The sequence below is a fragment of the Leucoraja erinacea genome, chromosome 19 (assembly GCF_028641065.1).
Source record: "Leucoraja erinacea ecotype New England chromosome 19, Leri_hhj_1, whole genome shotgun sequence".
Lineage (NCBI taxonomy): Eukaryota > Metazoa > Chordata > Chondrichthyes > Rajiformes > Rajidae > Leucoraja > Leucoraja erinaceus.
In genome coordinates, this window is record NC_073395.1 from 28,722,980 (window position 1) to 28,745,602 (window position 22,623).

Consider the following 22,623-nt stretch of genomic DNA (forward strand, 5'->3'; position numbering starts at 1 on the left):
CAGCTTTTCTCCGGGCTGCAGTTTCGAACCGTCCTCGCGGCCTACCAGTGGGCCTGGAGCGGTGTTTCCTGTCGGGGACCCCCAGAACCTCAGCTTCGGTGGTGGCACAGCGCTGGAGCGCTATTGTGGAGTGGAGCGGGTGGTGCCTTGCCCGGGTCGCCGCGCTGGAGCTCCGGTGAGCTGAAGACCGCCGAGATAAACATCGCGGAGCTGCGGGTCTTTGGAGCGGCCAGCTGCGGCGCTGAACTTAAACATCGGGAGCCTGGGATCTCTCGATGAGATCGCCAGTGGTGGAGCTCCAACCGGCGCGGGTTTGTTGGCTTCGGAAGCAGCGGTCTCCGGTGAGGGAAGCGGCCGTTCCAGGGTTCCCATGCCGCCGAGAGGATTCTCCCGACGCCAGAGTACAATCAACTGGCGAGAATGGCTTGGAACATCGGGCCTCCTTAAAGGCATAGTGGCCTCAATAGGCCCGACTATGGGTGGACATGGGATGGGGACTGGACACTGTGCCTTCCCTCATAATGGGAACAATTGTGGGGGGATGTTTTTATGTTTAAATTTCTTTATTATTGTTATGTCTGTATTCTTTCTTTATGTGCTGCATGGCAAGAAGCATTTCACTACACCTAGGTGTATGTGACCAATAAAATAACCTTTGAACCTTTGTCCCCTCATCCAAAATTAAAATGGATTGCAAATGGACATGCCCAAGCAATGACCAATGTTTAATGATGCAATTATCCCTACTCTGGTTCTATTAACCAATTCTCTACTCCTGCTCTTTAATTGTACAACAAAGATTTGTGGAGTGGTTATTTGTATGCCACCTTACCAAATTCCTACATTAAAATACATTATATCCAATGGTAGTCTTAATCCATCCTCCTTGCTAAATCCTAAAGACCTAATTTATCAAACGTGACTTCAGAGTTATGATTATCACTTATATTGTTGCTTAGTAATGGATTCTCGCATATTCCAGAAAGCTGCGAAAGTGTTTCCTTCTTTTCCATCATTCTTGAACAGCAATATTGCATTTTCAATCCATCAGATAGCTCTTTAATCTAGGCAGCTTTATAATTTCATGACCAATACATGCACTTTAAGCACATCTGACTTCTAAGCCTCCGGATCTATTCGTTCTTCACTCTTTCTCCCTTTGGTCGCTTACTAATTTTAGTACACTTTCATTACCTTCTGCTGTGAAGATAACATACACCTCAGGGCTATTTTGTCCTATTAATAAACGTACTGAAGAATTTATAACTTGCTGAGAAGGAATCCGTGGCTGCCCAATGATAGAATATGCAGCTAGTGTCAGTGGAGACCATTAATTTCTCTCCCCTTTCCTGCAAGTCTGAAAACGAAAGTATCTTCCCTTCAAAATGACCCAAGTGAACTTAGCCATGCCAGTGTTAAAATAGCTGGAGCTGGAAAATAGAAATAATGGTATTTTCTAAATACCATAGAACATACTAATTTATGGTGGTGCCAAACAGGCAGATTTTCCAAATTATTGGCAGATTTTTCTATTTATACCAAAAACACTTCATTCATTTTTAAGATGTTGGATAACATAAACAAACTTTCCAATGAATCTCAAGTTAGGAGGAAGGGTGGTTACCAGGACCCTGACAAATGTGGAGGGAGCTCAGGAAAGCACAGTGAGCAAGATGCTGAACCAGTGCATAACCAGTCCAAACAGTTGGCCAGCAAAACATCTGAGCTCTACTGTGGAATGTCAAATTAAGAATAGCCAACTGTAAATTCATGCTGACACAAGAGACTGCAGATGCCGAAATCTCAAGCAAAAAAAAAAGTTAAATTTCGTTCCATGATGCTGCCTGACACACAGAGCTCCTCCAGCAGTTTTATGCTGTCAGGGAAGGCATTGCTGTCAAACGTATGCTCTTTTGTATCTGATGTTCAAATTAGATTCCAGATCTGTGTTCAGGTAAAGAAAATAGATGCTATAGCACTATTGAAGAGAACCCAGTGTGTTCTCCAAGATAACCTGGAATTTTTTTTTTTTTCGACAAGAGCTTGACTATTAGAATCCAGTACCAGTACAATACAAATAATATCTTCTGCTAATGCAAGTTTGTCTGTCAATATCCGTGTTCTGACTAAAGTATACCAACTTAATAAATCAAGCACAACTGAAACTTACTTGTGTTTTCTTAATTTCTCTTCAACCTCTGATAATTGTTTATTGACGATTGTTCTCTTGATAACAGCATTTACTTCAGCATCAGAGTGTACTGGTGATGGACTACCCTTTGATAAATCTGATTTCAACACTCGCTGTTTCTCACGACTTAAAACCAAGACAAAACAATCAGTATTTTATTAAGCAATAAAATTAATACACATTCTTCTGACTGGCAAAAATCACAGAACCCAATTACTGATGTTTGCAAATATTAATCAAATAGGCATATATTACCACGGATTTAAATATCTAGGCTGTGTTAATTATCTTTTAGGTTTTTTTTTAAAAAGTCATTATTAGCTTTTAAATACCAAAGCAAATAAAAAAAAGTAGTTGGTCAAGTTAACTCATCTCAAGAAATGGAAGAAGAATTCAACCTGAGCAGCTCCATTTATAAACTTTTCCAGAATTGCCGTTAATTCACCATCATACACAATGTGACAAAGATTTAAATAATTAATAACTCGACCAAAGCAATTGACATTGTTCGTGCAAGAATAGAAGCAAATAGGCAGAGATCATTATTGGACATTTCACCTGATGTTTTCTTCCTTCAAAGGTCTATTTTCTTTCTTTCCTCCTTCTGGCAATCCACTTATGGTTCCTGCAGGATCATTTTCTTTTTCTGCTTTTAGCCTAGGTTTTGGTTTTGATGCCTTCATGGAGAGACAAATTTCAAGAGTCAAGTCAAGAGAGTTTATTGTCATGTGTTCCAGATAGGACAATGAAATTCTTGCTTTGCTTCAGCACAACAGAATATAGTAGGCATTACACAAATTTTAACCATTACACACAAATTTTGTGTGTGCATATTATTTAAAAAAAAAGAAAATAAGCCAATAAATTCCAGTGCTCAGCCATATCACGTTTACTTTTAGATTGAGTACCAAGAACTGTGGTGCAGCTAATAGAACTACTGCCTCATTGGCAGGGTTTAAACATATGGAGAATACATATTTATTTTCCTCGTTCCTATGCTATATCCCCATTTCCCACACCTTGCGGTAGATTAATTGAACATAATAGATTGACCCTTGTTAGGACAAGTTGACGAAAGTGCTGTGAGAATGAAATGGGATTGTGTAATTGAATGCCTGAGGTTCAACAGGGACTTGATGGTGAATTGGGTCTGTTCCCATGCTGCATGAGAATTCGCTCAGAATCAAAGTGGAAAGCCCGATTAAGTTACTTCAGAAAACTGCATGTGAACAGTGGCACACAAGGGGGTTCCCAGTATAATACTGCAAATGAAAAGTCGACAATCCCATCGCAGGGCTCTCGCTTAAATTTTTTTTCCTGTTGCCAGCCGGGCAACCGTGGCAGCTTTTTTGGTTGCCAAATGACAGTTTAGGTGGTCATTTCAGATGGCTTGCATGACACGTGTGATAATGTGCTCGGACGAAGCGCGTAGTTACCAGTCGGAATTATACTCAATGAAGCATTCACATATTATTTCTGCTTTAAATAAAGTCACAAACTAAACATTCACCAATCAAGACATGATATATCCCACAATGACATGCAGCAAAATTATAAGACAGTATCTCAACTCTTTTTACACATTGCAATTAATGCAATTTCTATTAGTTCTTTCCACTTCCCTGTTTCACTGTTTCCCCGAAGGTGTGTTTTACAAATTCCACTCTTTGGACAATATACAGCTTCTGTCATTCAGTTTCAAATTTTCTTATGGCACCAAAATTGGTGGTTTGGTGAACAGTGAAGGTGATTTGTCCAAGGTTATGGCAGGATATAGACAAACAGGCAAGTAAACGTGAACAAATGCATAGTGATGCCTTTTGGGAAGTTAAACCAGTTCAGGACATGCACAGTGCATAGCAGGGCCCCGAAGAATGCCCAGGGCATAGCAGGGCCCTGAAGAGGCACCTTGTTGGTCCCTAAAGTGGGCAGGTTGACGAGGAAGGCATATAGTATGCGAGGCATCGAGTATTAGAGTTGAGAAGTCTCGCAACAGTTGGACAAAACATTGGTTGCGCATTGGGCATTGGAATATTGTGGTTTTTCGTTTATAGATAGGATACGATTAAGCTGGAAGGTGCAGAAAAGATTCACAAGGATATTGCCGATGTTGGGGGAGTCCAGAACCAGGGGCCACAGTTTTAAAATAAGGGGTAAGCCATTTAGAACGGAGATGAGGAAAAACCTTTTCACACAGTGGGTTGTGAATCTGTGGAATTCTCTGCATCAGAAGGCAGTGGTGGCCAATTCTCTGGATGCTTTCAAGAAAGAGATAGTTAGCGCTATTAAAGATAGTGGAGTCAGGGAATATGGTGAGAAGGCAAGAACGGGGTACTGATTGTGGATGAACAGCCACGATCATACTGAATGGCGGTGCTGGCTTGAAGAGCCAAATGGCCTACTCCTGCGCCTATTGCCCGGATTGAAGGACTTGAGTTATGAGAAAGTAGAAATCAGCGAGGTCACTTGACACACTTGACAAAACTAGTAGACCAAGTGGAACCCGTTCCCAAATGCGTGGGGGGGGGGGGGGGGGGGGGGGGGGGGGGGGGGGGGGGGGGGGGGGGGGGGGAGAGGAGAGAGAGAGAGAGAGAGAGAGAGACAAGACACACACACACACAAACAAACAAGACAAAGACTTTTAGTTATATAGACAAGAGATGAGAGACAGATGGGGTAGATGTGTCGTGTCTGTTTTGCAAGGTTCAAAATTGAAAGGGCATAGTTTTCCAGTGAGAGGGAAAAGATTTAAAGGGGATCTGAAGAGTAAAATTTTCATACCATGAGTAGATGGCTTCTGGAATGAGCTGAAAGGAGATTTGAAGCAGGAACAGTAACAACATTTAAAAGGCATCTGGACACTGCTTGAATGAGCAGGACAGAATTAATAAGGAGAGTGAAATTAGTATGAAGGACATGATGGTTGGCATAGATGCAGTAAGCCAAAGGGCCCTTTTCTGTTATACCAATGTACAACTAACTGCTTATTTCCAGATTGTAAATAATGTCAAATGAACTAACATTTCAATTTATCCATTGTTTGAGGACTTGCAATCTTATGCTCGTCAGTCTAACAGACCTCGCCTATTTGTGGGTTTTTAAAGAGTAATTTCCAATATCAGTATACTCCTCTTTGGCAGCAGCCACAATTTTGCATTCTACAACAGTTTCAAGTACAGAACAGACGAATCACCTGGGGTTACGTTGATTTTGGAATATATAAAATGTAACATTCAGAAATAATGGTACCATAAATGTCATCCTAATCAAACTTTCTCCAGCCTAGCCGTCATTTGACAATGTCGCTCGTCTTGATAAGTACACAACATTGCAAATTATCTCATAACTTAAGTGAAAAGCACACAATTTGCAATTCCAGAGATGTACAATGGGCTTTCCTGTTACTACAATTATGACTAGAACTGATGTGAAAGGATGTTACCTGGGGCTAAGTGGCATCATTTTTGCTTCCAAGCTGTGAGATTGTAGGCTCAAGTCCTACTCTAAATACTTAAGCACACAATTTAGGTTGCCAATCAAATGCAATAAGGAATCCTGCATTATTTGAAATATAATTTCTTGAATGGACATTAATCCAATTTACATTTGCCCTACCAAGTAGTCCATTTCATATAAATTGCAACCTAAGTTGCAATGAATTACCTGGTTATTGCCATTTAATGTTTCTGAGACCTTACTATAATGAATTTGATTGTTGTGGTACTTAAATTACAACACTAGTTATACTTCCAAATAACAAAGTGATTGCAATATTACGTCATAATATTCACAAAAGCCAATAGTATCAAACAATTAGAATTGTTTTACTATCGTAGTTATGAGGTTACAGTTGTTCATACCTCTGCAGTTCTTCTTGCTTCTCGAATCATGGATTCCAAACCTCCAAAGACACCCATTAGACTGGGTTGCTCATTATCTGAATCACTATCATCAGAGTCATCCAGTCTCACAACTACTGATTTGTGCCTTGGAATCTAACAAGAACAATAAGAAAAGGCAAACAATGCATGTTAAAGCAATTAATGTGATAGTACCTCTAACACAATTTTCATTGTACCTGACCCTGACCATACTTGCACCAATGGCAATAAAATAGACTTGACTTACGGAGAAATTAATGCAGCATTCAATTTGTTTTTTTATATAAACCTTCTCGGGATGCACATTTAGATCATGCATGATTTGAGTTGAATGAAAAAAATACACACAATATACAAATTATTAAAAAATAAATCAAATCGTGAATTCAAAATACTATTGTGGTGTGTAGATGAAGGAATACAGATGAGGAAATACAGAAAATACAAAGGAGAAACTAGACAATCAAATAAGGAAGAGTGTTATACAAAGAAGCCAAGGGGGAAAACCGGAAAAGCCTCAAGCATACACAAATGCCAGCAGAAACATGATTTGCCAGATGTCCCTGTTCTGTACATGTTCTATATAATTCTATGCTATTTCCTGCTTACAATTCCATTGAAAGTTACAATATATATATACCCACATGATGATAAATACTCACAGGATGGACTCAAGTGAAAATATGAAAACTATTACACAAAAATCGACCGCTAAAAATCACAAAGACCTATTCTATAACAACCTGCATGGACTTGGTTATTTTGTTTCCGAATCCCTCAGATCTTTCAATAGATCATCAGATAACATGCTACTGAGGGTTACTATTCATGTTACTGAGGGTTTGAATTTATTGGTATTTGCTGAACAGCAAAATATTATTTATTTAATGGGTTATCTTTTCTTAAAACAGTGACTTTGTTTAACAATTTCCGGGAGTAATTAAAACATTAACAAAAGCAGGAAGATAATCTTTCATTTATCAAATTGACACATTTTAAACAAAAAAAAAATCTAAACAATTAGTACATTTTACTTTAACAAATGTGCCACAAGTAAAAAGAAAAACAACTTTCAAAAGTATATTTTGCAATGGTTAATATTGAAGGGAAGCTTTGCATACGCTAATTTAAATTTAGCACGCACACATATAACTTCTGTTTGGTGCAATTGAGAGTCAACATATTGAACAAGATGAAACTAATCTTCATACAGCTGTATGATTTTTAAAAAGACTTTGTGGGAATATCTGACTATATTGAGCTGAACTACAGCATTATGGCAACTTATTTTGAAGCACCAATGCCCCACTTTGAAAATAAGCTATAAGTATATTTTAGATGAAATCCCATTCTAAGTTGTGATGTGAATCGTCATGAGACTTACCATTATCAGCGGCCGATTTGCTGAAGGAGCTCTCACAAATTTTGTGGTTTGTGGACGTGGCTGTAATGTAGAATTCAAACTGGCAGTTGAGAAATTATTTACTGGTGCCGATTGCAAATTCTCAATAGGAAGAGGTGGCAAAGAAAGATCACAATCATCACTCGAATCCTGCTTAAGAAAATTGAGAGAAAAAAATAACTTAACAGCGACATATATAATCTGATTATTTTATACTTCTTGCAATGTTTAACCTATAGCCTGAATCTGTTCCCTAAATCTCACACAATGAAGGTAAACAAGCAAACTAGTTTCCCTTTGAAATGAATGAATCCGATTTTAAAGAAAATCTAAAAAGTTCGTGACAAGGAGAGTTCTATTTGGCTCATACCCTCCATTATTATATCTTCTGCAGAGCATGGACTTCTATGGAATATAAGACAACAAACACCACATGGATTAATAGGTCAACCTTCATACCTTCAGGAGTAACTACCAAGAGACAGGCCCACTTTTCAGGTACACAATGATACACATTCCATCCAAAACAAAAATAAAACCATAAAATCATTAATTTATGGACATGGCAAAAAGTGAACTGCCTTGCAGGATACAAAGAACCCTTATTCTCAATAAAAACTCAAAACTTTCAGGACTCAACCAATGAGTACAATATAGAAATTACCAGCTAAACTTCCTAGCTTGATATAGATTGCCCTCTGCTGGCTAAAAATACAGATTTAAATCAGTTTCGGTTACCTCAGGTTTCAAAGCACGTCGATTTGCTATAGATTTTAACAATTCTTCTCTAAGCAGCATTTCTTCTTCTTCCTCCTCATCAGCAAACGGTGGCTTAGGCGGTTGCTCAGGCTCCTCGGGTGGAAGTGGTGGTGGTGGCGGTGGTGGGGGCAGCTCGAAAGGACAAGGGAAGTAACTCTCCAAATAATTTGGAAAGAAAGACTCTCCCAGACTCTGGAGAACAAGATTTGCAAATTATTTGGACATTATCAAAGCTTAGCATCGAAAAAAATATTAGGTATATTACAAAAGGGGACAAAAATGGTTTATTTGAAGCTCGCAAAACAATCCAAAAGTAATGCCATATAATTTTTTAACACAGTTGGATTAAATATATTAACTTCCCTCCATTCCATAAATATGAAAATAAACCATGACTGCGGCTAATATTTAGTCTTTCTTGAAGTCATTAATTGCTGCAGCAACCACTGCAAATCATGAATTGAACCATAGTTTCAATGCAAAATATTTTGTAAGCAACATTCTTGTTGAACAAAAAGCGAAACAATATGGAATAATTTTGCAAGATTTCCATACAAATACAACAAAATAGAGTACCTTGTATCACAATTAATAGAAAAAATGAAGCTCACTTGATGGATAGATATTGGCACTGGTGGCACTGGAATAAAATACCCTGTCTGGTAATCCACGGTGAATGGACGTGGCACTGGAGATGATACTGTCAGGAATGGCAAATAAAATAGTTTATAGTAACAGACTTAAAGACCTTGAACATTTAGCACAAGTCTATCCAAATGAGTTAAGAGCCTGTCGCACTTGACGATTTTTTTGGCAACTGCTGGTACTATTGACTGACATATCAGGTCACCGAAAAATTAGCGGCGCGATGAGTCGTGATGCGGCGGTGACGCGGTGTGATGACGTTTGATGCGTGGTGTTTTTTCAAGTGTTGCAACATTGTTTTGTCGCCGCTGGATTTTGAAATGTTCAAAATCTTTTGGCGACACTGATATTGACGCCGGCAGTCGCCAAAAATAAGTCGTCAAGTGGGACAGGCCCTTTAATTGTTAATATGTTCAACTGACATCCCTAAAATGTCATCACAGTCACTAAGAAATAGGCACAAACATTTATAACCTGAATCCCTATTCATATCAAATTATCAGATGAACACGCACATAATGCCATGTATGCATGGCAGATGCAGTATAATGTGGATAAATGTGAGGTTATCCACTTTGGTGGCAAAAACAGGAAAGTAGACTATTATCTGAATGGTGGCCAATTAGGAAAAGGGGAGATGCAACGAGACCTGGGTGTCATGGTACACCAGTCATTGAAAGTTGGCAGGTTACACAAAAAAGCTGGAGAAACTCAGCGGGTGCAGCAGCATCTATGGAGCGAAGGAAATAGGCAACGTTTCGGGCCGAAACCCTTCTTCAAACCCTTATTTCCTTCGCTCCATAGATGCTGCTGCACCTGCTGAGTTTCTCCAGCTTTTTTGTGTAACCTTCGATTCTCCAGCATCTGCAGTTCCCTCTTAAACATTGAAAGTTGGCATGCAGGTGCAGCAGGCAGTGAAGAAAGCGAATGGTATGTTAGCATTAATAGCAAAAGGATTTGAGTACAAGAGCAGGGAGGTTCTACTGCAGTTGTACAGGGTCTTGGTGAGACCACACCTGGAGTATTGCGTAGTTTTGGTCTCCTAAACTGAGGAAAGACATTCTTGCCATAGAGGGAGTACAGAGAAGGTTCACCAGACTGATTCCTGGGATGGCAGGACTTTCATATGAAGAAAGATTGGATAGACTCAGCTTGTACACGCTAGAATTTAGAAGATTGAGGGGGGATCTTATAGAAACTTACAAAATTCTTAAGGGGTTGGACAGGCTAGATGCAGGAAGATTATTCCCAATGTTGGGGATGTCCAGAACAAGGGGTCACAGTTTAAGGATAAGAGGGAAGTCTTTTAGGACCGAGATGAGAAAATCATTTTTTACACAGAGAGTGGTGAATCTGTGGAAGTCTCTGCCACAGAAGGTAGTTGAGGCCAGTTCATTGGCTAGATTTAAGAGGGAGTTAGATGTGGCCCTTGTGGCTAAAGGGATCAGAGGGTATGGAGAGAAGGCAGGTATGGGATATTGATTTAGATGATCAGCCATGATCATATTGAATGGCGGTGAAGGCTCGAAGGGCCAAATGGCCTACTCCTGCACCTATTTTCTATGTTTCTATAATTACAACACTGGATATCGGGCAGTATTTAAAATAAACTTCATCTATAGGCAGAAACCATTATTGTGCATTCCATGTACGAATGGAATGAATGTAGAAAAAGACAAAAATACTATATTTTGGTATTTAACCGAGCATTGTAAATGTCCAAAGCTGTACAATTTTCTCTACGATGAGCAAACATTCTATCATAAGCATAAAGTACAAGTGTCAGCTTAGTGACAAAGATCTTAAATGCAACTTAGTTATAAACCAAACAATACTGACCTGGCGAATTGGGTTCACTGTCTGTTTCCATCGCAACCTCTTCATAGTTATCATACTGGTACAAGTTGCCAGACTCTTCTATTGGTTTTTCTTGCGATTTTTTACTATCTGTATCTGTTGACTAAGAATAGCCAATATATATTAGTGCCTTTAAAACACCTAAATGCAAATATGCATTTGGATTCTTCTAATCACATTGTGGAGATTAGCCAACCGATTGTTGATTTATTTTGCCATTGAACCGTACAACTAGTATACTGAAAATCTAGTGAGGAATTGCAGCTAACTGCAATTTCAAGCCTTAGCTTTGTGGATCGGTGTGTTTATTATGAAAATGGTTTTGATTCTTTACAAGACGGAGAGCTTTCAAACGCTGCCGAATCCCGTTTGTATTGTCATCATTGTCTTTCCAAAAAACAGCCATTTTAATCCATAGTGCCAGTTATGCATCAAAGCTTCTAGTTGAAAAATTCGTATTTCACCGATTCACACCATGCTGCTCAATTGTATTCAAATACATCAGAATGAGGGCAATTTAAGTTTTCATATCCAATGTCATTAGTGATTAACTGTACCTACATTGTAGAAATATAATGCAAATGGTCATTGTTGAACCACTCGCTCACAAAATAATTCAAAATAAGTTCTGTACTGTACAGACCACACCAATTCAACTAGTTTGTTTTAAAATAGGGCCAATATTTTACAGCCGATCAGTTAATGGACAAATTCTCTGCATAATATACTTTTCTTTTTTTTCTTTCTTTTTTTAAGAGTTTACCCAATTTTCAACAGTCGTCTATGTCCATTCTATGATACCAAAAGCACCAATATTTGAAAGTAACAGTAAAGTCTCAGTTGGAATACCTTCACAGTAATTTTACAACATTATATATTTATTAAATGTAGCAAGTCAACAAATGAAAATTCAAATTGACACTACACATGAGATTTGACAGGATGGATTTCCATAGCAATATCGTTTAGGCTTAATTTTTATTACAGCTGCTTCATGATTCACGGCACAGGAGAATTAAGATAAATAAGTAGGAAGACTGCAACAACTTGATAATTAGCAGTTGAAATTTCATCTTCCACAGCAAAAAACCCGTGGAATTCACAGAAGTATATATTTTTAAATGGCAGGAATAAAAAAATTATTTAAATTTTTTTTTTTAAATTGTAGCCACATTTCTGCACTGAAAAGTTTGTTAAATAATTGTGATGTATAAACGTCTAAAAAACCTACAAACATAAATTCACCCAATTCAAACCATCATTTTTACCTTGCTACTGGTTCGTCGTTTTCCTCCAACAAGTTTCATGAAACGATTGTACTGCTCCTCCTGATTAGAAAGATCGCGAATTTTTCTGATTTCATCCTCGCGTTTCTTTCGTTCCTCCTCTTCCATCTGTCTCCTTTCCTCATCCTCTCTGCGCTGCTTTTCCTGCTCCTTTTGCTGCTGTAACTTTTTCCAAGCTCTCGTTTTCTGCCTCCGCAAAACCTGCTTTGTTGCAGTTGCTAAAAATTGACAAGATTCAAATTGGGTTAAATCTAATTATCCGTTTCCCTATTTTTTAAACTACACTTTCTCACAGTGCAATTTCAATTTTAATCCAAACATGTAATTCTCAATGATTATTTTCTTTCTGTTCTGGTTTAAAATGAGGTTTGATTAACTTCCCTCTTCAACTTTCAAGAAAGAATTATCACTCTTACAAATCAATCACTTTTACTATAACAATGTCAGAATTACTTTACTCAGCCCTCCGAGCAACAATACTGAAATTTCCTAAATTTCACCAATAAACCCTACTGATTTTGTGACATTATTCCTTGTATTTCTGAACTGCCATTGATGTTGACTACTAAATCCTCCACCAAAGCATCACTGTCCCAGCCAATATAACTGCTTCAGTTTCCAATTAATCCTTTCAAAGAAAATGTAATCAGGATATCTTCTGTGGATTATTATTGCGTTTGTTTGCTGACACCGCCACTTGTCAAGCCTGCCCACTCCTTCTCCCAAACCATGCCATGTCATGTCCAACTTTTCCAATGCCATCAATCGCATTGGAATTATTCTAACGATCCTATTCTTTACCCTATAGCACCCAGCATCTTGGATATAATTTATAATTTTTATTCCGCTCAAAGTTCTGCATAGCTTGATGCTAATATCACTAGCCCCATCTAAAACACACGCACCTCATTTTTTTCCAACTGTGGTTTCATATACATCAGTCTGCAGCCATGCCTTTAAACGTCCACATCCTGAAATGCACTTCACGACTGCGTTTCAGTTATTTCCTCCCTTCCGAGCGTTTTCAAATACAATCTATTTTACCCAATATTTTTACATCCCTCACCTATTATCTCAACTAGTGATCAACGAGTTTAAATTGTATAAATATCAAAATAAACTTTCTGCTATGATAACAACTTGTGCGCTCAACACTGACAATCCATTTTTTTTCCATCTCAAACAGCAACTTTAGAGTTAATAAGACCATAAGATATAGGAGCTGAATTGGGCCATTCAGCTCATCGATTTTACTCCACCATTCAATCATGGCTAATCTATCTCTCCCTCCTAACCCCCATTTTCTCCTGCCTTCTCCCAATAACCTCTGACACTTGTACTAATCAAGATATCTATCTCTACCTTAAATATATCCACTGACATTGCCTCGACAGCCTTCCGTGGCAACGAATTCCACAGATTCACCACACTCTGACCAAAGAAATTCCTCCTCTCTTTCCCAAAAGTCAATTAATTCTGAGGCTACCTTTAATCCTCGACTCTCCCACTAGTGGAAATATCCTTTCTACATCCACTCTATGTAAGCCAATCATGGTTGATCTATTTTTCACTCTCAACCCCATACTCCTGTCTTATTCCTGCAACTTTTGACACCCCCATTAATCAATAATCTATCAATCTCTGCTTTAAAAATACCCAATAACTTGGCCTCCACAGCAGTTTGGGCAATAAATTCCAGATTCATCACCCACTGGCGAATAAAATTCCTCATCTCTGTTCGGAACATCCTTTTATTCTGATGCTGTGCCCGCTGGTTCTAGACTCTCCCATTACTGGAAAAAATCCTTTCCACGTCCACTTCCATCTTGGCCTTATCATTATGCAGTAGGTTTCTCTCGACTTGGCTCAATGAGATCCCCCACTCATCCTTCTGAACTCCAGCGAGTACAGGCCCAGAGCTGTCAAACGCTCATTCACCCAATCATGCCCAGGATCATTCTCGTAAATCTCGGAATCTTGGAACCTCTCCCAAGCCAGCACATCCTTCCTCGGGTATGGGGCTATACTACCTGTGCTAGTAACTTGCCTCCAAAACCATGGACTATCTGGTTTAGCAACCTCACATCTGGCATCTTATCAAAGGTTTTCAAAATATTGTAGTAAACAACATCTACTGACCATCTATCCTGATTGTTACCTCTTGTAAACTCCACCAGATTTGTCAGGAAAATCCACTCTCCCCTAACAAGGTCATGCAGACTTTGGCCTATTTCAGCATTTGCTTCCAAGTACCCTGAAACATAATCCTCAATAATGGACTCTAAATGTTACCAATCACAGAAGTCAGGCTAACTGGCCTATAATTTCCTTCCTTTTGCCTTGCTCCCTTCTTCCAGTGGAGTCACATTTAAGATTCTCAAGACCTCTGGACACATTGCTGACTTTAGTGATTCTTGAAAGATTACTACTAATGCCTTTACAATCTCCCACCTCTTTTAGAACCCTGGGATGCAGTCCATCTGGTCCAGGTGACTTATCCACCTTCAGACCTTTCAGCTTCCCAAGCTCCTCTCTCCTCAGTAATAGCGACTGCATTCACTTCTGCTGCCCGGACTCTCTTGAATTTCTGGCACATTGCTGGTGTCTTCCACGATTTTGAAAATTTGTATGCTACCTGTATTTAAGAGTTTTCTTGACTGCAATGTGTTTTTGGGCTGCTCCTAATCTTCTGCTGAGAGATTCTTGGTTTAGTAAGCTTCTTCCTTGCTCTCCTTCATTACACATTGTTCCTTTTGTTGCCACTTTTTACTTGCAGACTGCAATGCAAGTAGCCGCAACTGAAGCTCTGACAGCTCTTCTTCCTCCTTCCCCTCCCGTTCCTCATCATCTTCCTCCATTTTGGCATCCTGTGGAAATTATACTCAGTTTCCTTAGAACATATTATATCTCGTCTGCAAAATTATTCAATAATAGTTACAATTATAATTATTTTAATATAAATATATTGTTACCTTAAAGGTAGATTCTATTGACAACGTATTATTTGAAGAATGACCTGAATCTTTACAATTAGCACCTGAAAGAAAATGTCAAAAAAACATTCTTCAATTATAATGCTTATCTTACAGAACTCATTTCAAAATATTGATATTCTATGTACCTTGTTTTCCTGTTACGGGCTCAAAAGGCTCCACGTTATTGTCTTTAATCATGTTGATTTGATCCATTTCAGCTGGAGTAGGTAGTTTATTTCTAATGGGTTTTATTTCAAATGATTGAAAAGCTTTCACCTGAGATTTCTCTGTGGAAGATTCCAAGTTCTCATTGTTCTTGTCAATACTGTTTGCATCAATACTGGCATCCCCAGATACAACTCCCGCTTCCTCTTCCAACAAGTTTTCCCCCTTATTATTTTGAGACATCTTCTCTTCTCTATTAAGGCATTCCAGTTCCAGCTGAATCTCCTTGTACTTCCTAAGCAGATCTTCAAATGTTTCTTCCATGTCTTCTTCATTTCTGTGGTAATAAACTGGTCGTCTTGACAGTGAACGGCCAAAAGGTTTTGCTGATTTAAACATTAAGGAAAGTTAACTTGTTCAGTGTACTCCCAGTTTGACTCCATACTTGGGCCATGTTTTAAACCAGGAATTCTACGTTTGCACACAAAATGGTTAAAATGCACGTACTGTAAAAGTGAAGCATATTTTCATCATCTCTAAACCTTCTAAAGAAGATCTAAAGGAGCGACTGAAAGCAAGCTGGGTGCCAGGGCTCTGGTCCTGTGAATGACAATGATTAAGATTCCTTGGTGTTATTTTTGCAGGGTGGAAAACATTTGCTTTGCTCAAATGTTTGGCTGCATAGGCAGAAAACTTAAATTAATGAATAAGTTTATTGACCAGTATATTCACATACAAGGAATTTGCCACCCACGTGATAACACGACACATTGACAGTTAGGAATGACACATAAAACATTAATAATAAAACATTATCGATTAAACATGTGAAAAGGCCCACTTTTTTACAGTTTATATATTGAGATGGCAATTTTAAAACTGTTGGAAGAGTGAAATAAATTACAATGTGAAGCCTAATTGGACTAACCTTTACTTTGAGACTAGTTCTTGACTCCTCAGTTAAAAATGTTTTGGCATTGCCAACCTGGATTTTGTATGTTGCCATGAGGTCACTACTTGTTCCTCTGAATTCATAGAAACATAGAAAATAGGGGCAGGAGTAGGCCATTCGGCCCTTTGAGCCTGCACTTCCATTCAATATGTTCATGGCTGATCATCCAGTATCAGTACCCCGTTCCTGCTTTCTCTCCCCATATCCCTTGATTCCATTAGCCCCAAGAGCTATATCCAACACTTTCTTGAACACATCCAGTGAATTGGCCCACCACTGCCTCTGTTGGCAGAGAATTCCAGAGATTCAAAGCTCTCTGAGTGAAAACGTTTTTCCTCATCTCAGTCCTAAATGGCCTACCCCTTATTCTTAAACTGTGATCCCTGGTTCTGGATTCCCCCAACATCAGGAAAAATAATCCCTACATCTAGCCTGTCCACTCCTTTGAGAATTGTGTACGTTTCTATAAGAATCCCTATTATCCTTCTAATTTTCAGTGAATATAAGCCAGTCAATCCATTCTTTCATCACATGACAGTCCCGCCATCCTGGTATTAACCTGGTGAAAACTACGCTGCACTCCCTCAATAGCAAGAATGTCCTTCCTCAAATTAGGACACCAAAACTGCACACAATACTCCAGGTGTGGGCTCACCAGGGCCCTGTACAACTGCAGTAGGACCTCCTTGCTACGATACTCAAATCCTCTCGCTATGAAGGCCAACATGCCATTTTCAAAGAATAAAGGCTCAGCCTACTTGCATGACAACTAGAAAAGCTACAAGAATCAATGCTGGGCCCAAATGCTTATGTAAAAAAGCTCAACAATCAGTATCGATTGAAAGATAAACGGAGTGAACATTTCAGGTCAAAAACTCTCCATAAGAACTAGAAAAAAGTCATTATCAGATTGAGAAACCATTTTGTTGCTTTCCTAGTTTCTCATGAAGGACAATGCCAGAGCTGCTACCAGACTAGAGGGTTTCCAGCATTTTACTGTTTTGATTTCAGATTCCCACATTTTTTTAAACTTTTCATTCCCCGACTTTAGATCTATACAACTACTTACATGAAGAGACGAAGTGTACTCCATTTAAGTTGCAAATCATAGACAGGTGGATTGACATATTGTTATACATCCAGAGAACCTATAGAAGGACATTGGCAGGAAAGATAAGGAAAAACCTGAAATCATCCACATTGATGCCAGCACCGCAACTAGAGTTTCAATAGTGACGTGCAAAACTGCCTGAGGGAGTTCGCATATTTTCCACATAAATTTGTGGGTTGCTCTCACATCTCAGACATGTGGATGGAATCTGGGGAAGTTGATAGAATGAAGAGGGTAATAAAATGGGATTTATGGTGGTCGTCTGTACAGGCGTTTTAGTCACCCAATGGTGGTTTGGTTCCATGCGTGCGACACTAAGAAATAAACTTTTTTTGTTAAAAAATGGAATCATAATTATGATGGTGCTGTACAAAAGGATTGGGGTTGAGTCCTAGTACATCAAAGACAATGCTAGCATGCTACTGCAAAAATAGTAACTAATATGATGGTACATTTGAATTGGCTCGTCTGTGTAAGGGAATACATAATAAAAGTATGGATTTTCTTATTGCCTACACTTTCAGTCTCCATATTTAACCAAATACATTCTTGGATTCATTGACAATGAAGTAAATGCAGAGAAAGTTCACTGGTTGCAATTCTGGGAAGAAAGTTGATATGAAGACAGGTTTGGTCTTCACATTTTTTTAATTTTAAGTCCCACTATCAATCTGGCTGTCTTGGTCAGAGAAAGCGTATATGGGGGGAAGGCAGTGAGGAAAGGGGTTTAGGAAGAGATAAAGCAGCCATGATTGAATGGTGGAAGTAGACTTGATAGGCAATGGCCTCATTCCAAAGCGATATGGGATTGAGGCCAAACTTATGACTTTATCTAAAAGTTAGCAAAGGTTATTTGGATCACAGCATTTATTATTATTTATGTCTGGTAGTTTTATGACAATTAAATGAATTTGCAGCAATAAATTAAATAACGGCGAGGTCTTCATTCTTAAGCGCTATGTATGAAATAAAAAGGATTAAGACGACTTAATTTTACTTGTGACTCGAGCACTCTTGGCAGAGTATGATTATAGGAATGGAGCATAAGGTAAAAATTGTCACATTCCATTTTTGTCATGTGAGAGTTCTCTAACATAGATCTTATTAAACAATGACTCATCAATCCCTATCTACCCGGGAAGCTCAAGTAATATACGAACGAGCAATTAATGAATCAGCAACTTCAGTTGCCACTTTTTTTTGTGCTTAGTCCTAAAGAAAAAAGTGTTGTATCAATACAGGCACACTAATTAAAACTCAAAGTGTATCTGGTAGGTCTTTGATGGGACTGTGAAAAATTGTACAATTGCTTTTATTTTATCGCAAAAGTAAAAACCGAAAGATACATGCAAAAACCAGCCTCCCTTCCATTGAACCGATCCTACTCTTCACACTGCTTTTGCAAGGCCACAGCTAATCAAGGATCAGTAGTCTCACCATGACCACTACCTCTGCGCCCCCTCTATCATTGGGGCAGAGCGTATAGAGTTGTGAAAAAGGCATAAGTCCAGTTGCGGGACGGTTTCGACCCTCCGCTGTTATTAAAACAGCTGAACGCATCTCTGCAACAAACAGCGAGCAGTCGTAGCTACTATCTACTTAATTGGAGGACCCTTGTACTTATCTTTGATTGGACTTCACTTGTCCTTAATCTTGTACTAAACAGTAGTCATGTTGAGTTCTCTTGAATCATGTATCTCTGCACTGTGAAGGCTCAATTCTAATAGGTGGTATGGTCTTTCACAATGCTTAGCACACAACAAAAGCTTTTCTACTGTACCTTGGTGTACGTGAACCAATAAACTAACTAAACAAAAAGGCTTTTACTGTAACCGATGCCCACGTGTTTTAAAACTCACCACTTTAAACCTACGGTTTTCAATTGATATTGCACAAAATATACTAACTTATATATTAAAGACATCTGTTTCTCCCCTTTTTGACAATCAAGGTTACTGATTGCCTGATGGGGGTAATATCTATTACGTTGTTGGGACTCGTGTCAAGTATCGTGGGGGGAGTATCAACAAACATGCAACATCAGATGGATGGAGAGGGTCCAGTGTCGAATGATTAGGATTTTTGCGCATGCTCTCCACAGAAGTTTCAGTTTTGCTATTGACATACCTGAGGTAGGGAGAAGTATGTGGTAATTGTTCTTCCCATTCAGTACCATCAAACCGGAAGCAACAGACTTGATAATACTAACTACCATTGGACTTATGGATTTATTATCGCTAAATTCCACTCTGGAATGAAGATACTTTTGAAATTAATATGGAAGAAATGGAGTTTGCTTTCCTCTGATATGCAGACCAAATTGAAACGGAATGCTGCAAAAGCTATTCGATTGGCAGATTCCTGGTATGAGATATTGTAATGATTGATTTTTGATTGTCCAGTCAATGTTCATTAGCAGGGCAGAAAACCTATATATGATTAATCGATCATAAGACGAGGTAAAGACTCCAAGTCGGTCTGCAAACTACATTAGACCTGGCACTACCAGTACAATCTTTGCCAGGTTGTATGAAAAACCGTTCCTTTCAGCTGAGATTTTAAATCATCATCCGCTGAAACTTTAGGTGGACATTAAAGATATTGGTGGCCTACAGGAAGGAGGAAGTGGAGTAGCAGAGCTCTCCTGGTGTCTTGGCCAACAGTTGTCTCTTCAAGCAACACCTGTAGGGGACTATCGAGTTGTTTTACCTCATTCGATTTGTGTCCCTTGTTGCACACAAATTAACCCGTTTGTAAGTGGGTCAGCCATGGTTTCTACAGTGCTCCGGCATTCAGCCAAGTGGTTCTAAATTGACTGGATGTGAACAGGCAGTTTTGGGATATCCTTGATGTAGAAAGTGCTATAACAATGTAAAGTGTTTTGTTTTATTAACATTAAAAGCATATGAACCCGTAAAGCCACACTATGCAACTATTATAGAAAACTTGTTCATAAGTTCATAGGTTAACCTTTTGAAAAAGCCTATCCCACTACTCTTCAAATAATGAAAACTTAGTTCCAGGAGCACACAGTGACCACATCACGCTAGTATCTTTCATATTTTTCTAAACCTTGCTGAGCTATAACACAAAAAATAGAGAAATTAAAATGTTAGGAACAAGGCCAGTGCAGATGCTGGTTTACCAAGAAAAGACACAAACTGCTCAGCAGGCCAGGCAGATCCTGGCGCACATAGATAAGTTGGGGGGGGACAGTTAGGGTCACGACCTTCCCCGAATCGTTCGGCCTGAAATGATGACAGGGCCCCTAAACCTGAAATGTCACCTGTCCACAGATGCTGCCTGACCAGTTGAGTTTTTCCAGCATTTTGTCTCTTTCCCACATAAAAAACGGTCTTTTGTCCAAATACCATTTGAAGGCACCAAACTAACTTATACGTTACTTGTGAGTTGATCAATGGGTGAGGCCATCAAAACCGTTGGATGTTTGTTTAAGACATATTCCTGTATATAATCCAACTTATTATATGCTGATGCAACCTATATGCCAGGTACTCTGGATTTAATTTACTCTAATCTATTTCTTCAAATACCACAGTCATTGATTTAAAATAACTCCTCAATACTGCTCAAATATCTCTGCTCTGTTATAGCGAAAAAAAAAGCCTATTAGAACCACTATCAGTTCATACGTCATAGAAAAGTTGTCCTGTCTGACTTTCTTCCAACACCTAATAATACCATGTATAGTTTGAAAAAAACTATTAATGTAATTATTCAAAAATACCTGAAGCCTCCGCTTTTTTAATTACCAATTACTGTTGTTAAGACTTCTGTTTTCAGGGGAGACAGTGAATCCACCAGGGCAAAAGATAATGTCTTGGGCTTGGCAGCCCCCCCCCAACCCCACACCGCTGATGTTCTGCGGGAATGGGAATTCCCAGAACCACACCTCACCACAGGATAGAGGGCAGCCACAGTGGCCGTCAGCTGGTAGAAGCCAAGGCCTCACAACGCCAGCGGCCCGGGTTCAATCCTGACCTCGCGTGTTGTCTGTGATGGCGTTTGCCCCGGTTCTCCCTGTGACCCGCAGGTTTTCTTCCAAGATGGTTCCGGTTTCCGCCAGCACAAAGATGTGTGGGTGTGCAAGTTAATAATTGGCTTCTGTGCAAATGTCCATTATTGTTTAGGGTTTTGGATAAGAAAGTGGTATAACTAGATCTATGCTGACAGTGCTGGTATTATTTTGAGTTTCTCAGGCGGGTTCAGGCAGCAGCTCTAGCAGAAACCGGATGGGTGACGTTTAGGCCGTGCGACCATCATTTTCTCCTACATCCCAAAGATGGCGGGGAGGCAGTGTGGGAGGCAGGTTGTTTTTTCATCTAAAAATTAAATTGGATAGTGATCTGGGATTGGGAAGGGGAAGGAGGGTTATGGTCTGAGCGCAGGTCTATGGGACGAGGGGAGAAATAGTGGTTCGGCACGGACTTAGAAGGGTCGAGCTGGCCTGTTTCGTGCTGTAAGGGTTATATGGTATATTATGGTTATATTGGGTTTGTAGGTGAATTGGCCTATAAATGGGGAGTGGGGGCTGGGTACAAAAGTGGGATAATATAGACTAGGGTAAATGGGCTTTTTCCAATGTTGTATCTCTAACCAAACATATTAACCCCCACAACCACATAACCAATCTGTTACACCATAACATCCATCATGAATGCTACCCGTCCATCCTCTAAATTGAAATTATACACTCTTCTACAAACTAAATCAGATACAAATTACGTGGGAGCTGAGATGGTTCCTCTGTTTTAGGAAACTCACCAGGGCAAAAGGAAGATTATCTGCATGTCATGAGCAGGGTGTGGGGGGAGGGGAGGGGCAGAGTTCCAAGTTTATCAATGGCAGAGGATGTCAGACATCTGACCGGTAAGTTCAATATAATGTTAGTTAATGGGGTACATCCCAAGTGGAGAAACAGATTCACACACAAAGAGCTAATACGTGTGAAGAAGTAGAAACACTGAACTCAGATGCGAAGTTATACGCATTTCACATGTTCATAGATCAGGATCAGTTCTGTGGATTGGAGGATAGCTCCAGCGTTCCCCACTTTTCACGAGAGGATGAGAAAACGCGGAATTACAGTAACAGTTAGCCTGACTTCGGTGAGTGGCAATAGTTTTTTTGGGGTGTTGGGAATGGTGGTTTTGGGAAGATTTGTTGCTGTGGGAATGTTGTTTCGTGGTGGTGGTTTGTCAGTGTTGTTGGTGTTGGGGATTTTTGGTGTGGGGGGAATGGGAAAAAAGAGTGTGTTTTTGCCAATTGGTGGGAATTTGGCTTGTTTTTGGGATGTCGTAATCTGTCTGGCTGTGGTAATGTTTGTGGTGCTTGTGTTCTTTGTTTTGGGAATGCTTTGTCGTATTTGTTTTCGGGAT

At 39.4% G+C, this 22,623-nt stretch overlaps 1 protein-coding gene across 1 annotated transcript in view; it reads right to left on the reverse strand.

Moving 5' to 3' along the window:
- The window catches only part of LOC129706565 (zinc finger C3H1 domain-containing protein-like), a 90,472-nt gene that overhangs the window by 24,198 nt on the left and 43,651 nt on the right, over positions 1-22,623 (reverse strand). The window contains exons 14-24 of the mRNA XM_055650927.1: positions 15,143-15,547; positions 14,994-15,058; positions 14,750-14,888; positions 12,004-12,239; positions 10,718-10,838; positions 8,845-8,933; positions 8,213-8,425; positions 7,457-7,627; positions 6,052-6,186; positions 2,750-2,868; positions 2,171-2,317 (exon numbers count right to left, since the gene is read on the reverse strand). Of these exons, the coding sequence (XP_055506902.1) occupies positions 2,171-2,317; positions 2,750-2,868; positions 6,052-6,186; positions 7,457-7,627; positions 8,213-8,425; positions 8,845-8,933; positions 10,718-10,838; positions 12,004-12,239; positions 14,750-14,888; positions 14,994-15,058; positions 15,143-15,547 (1,840 nt within the window). The remainder of the gene's footprint in view (positions 1-2,170; positions 2,318-2,749; positions 2,869-6,051; positions 6,187-7,456; positions 7,628-8,212; positions 8,426-8,844; positions 8,934-10,717; positions 10,839-12,003; positions 12,240-14,749; positions 14,889-14,993; positions 15,059-15,142; positions 15,548-22,623) is intronic.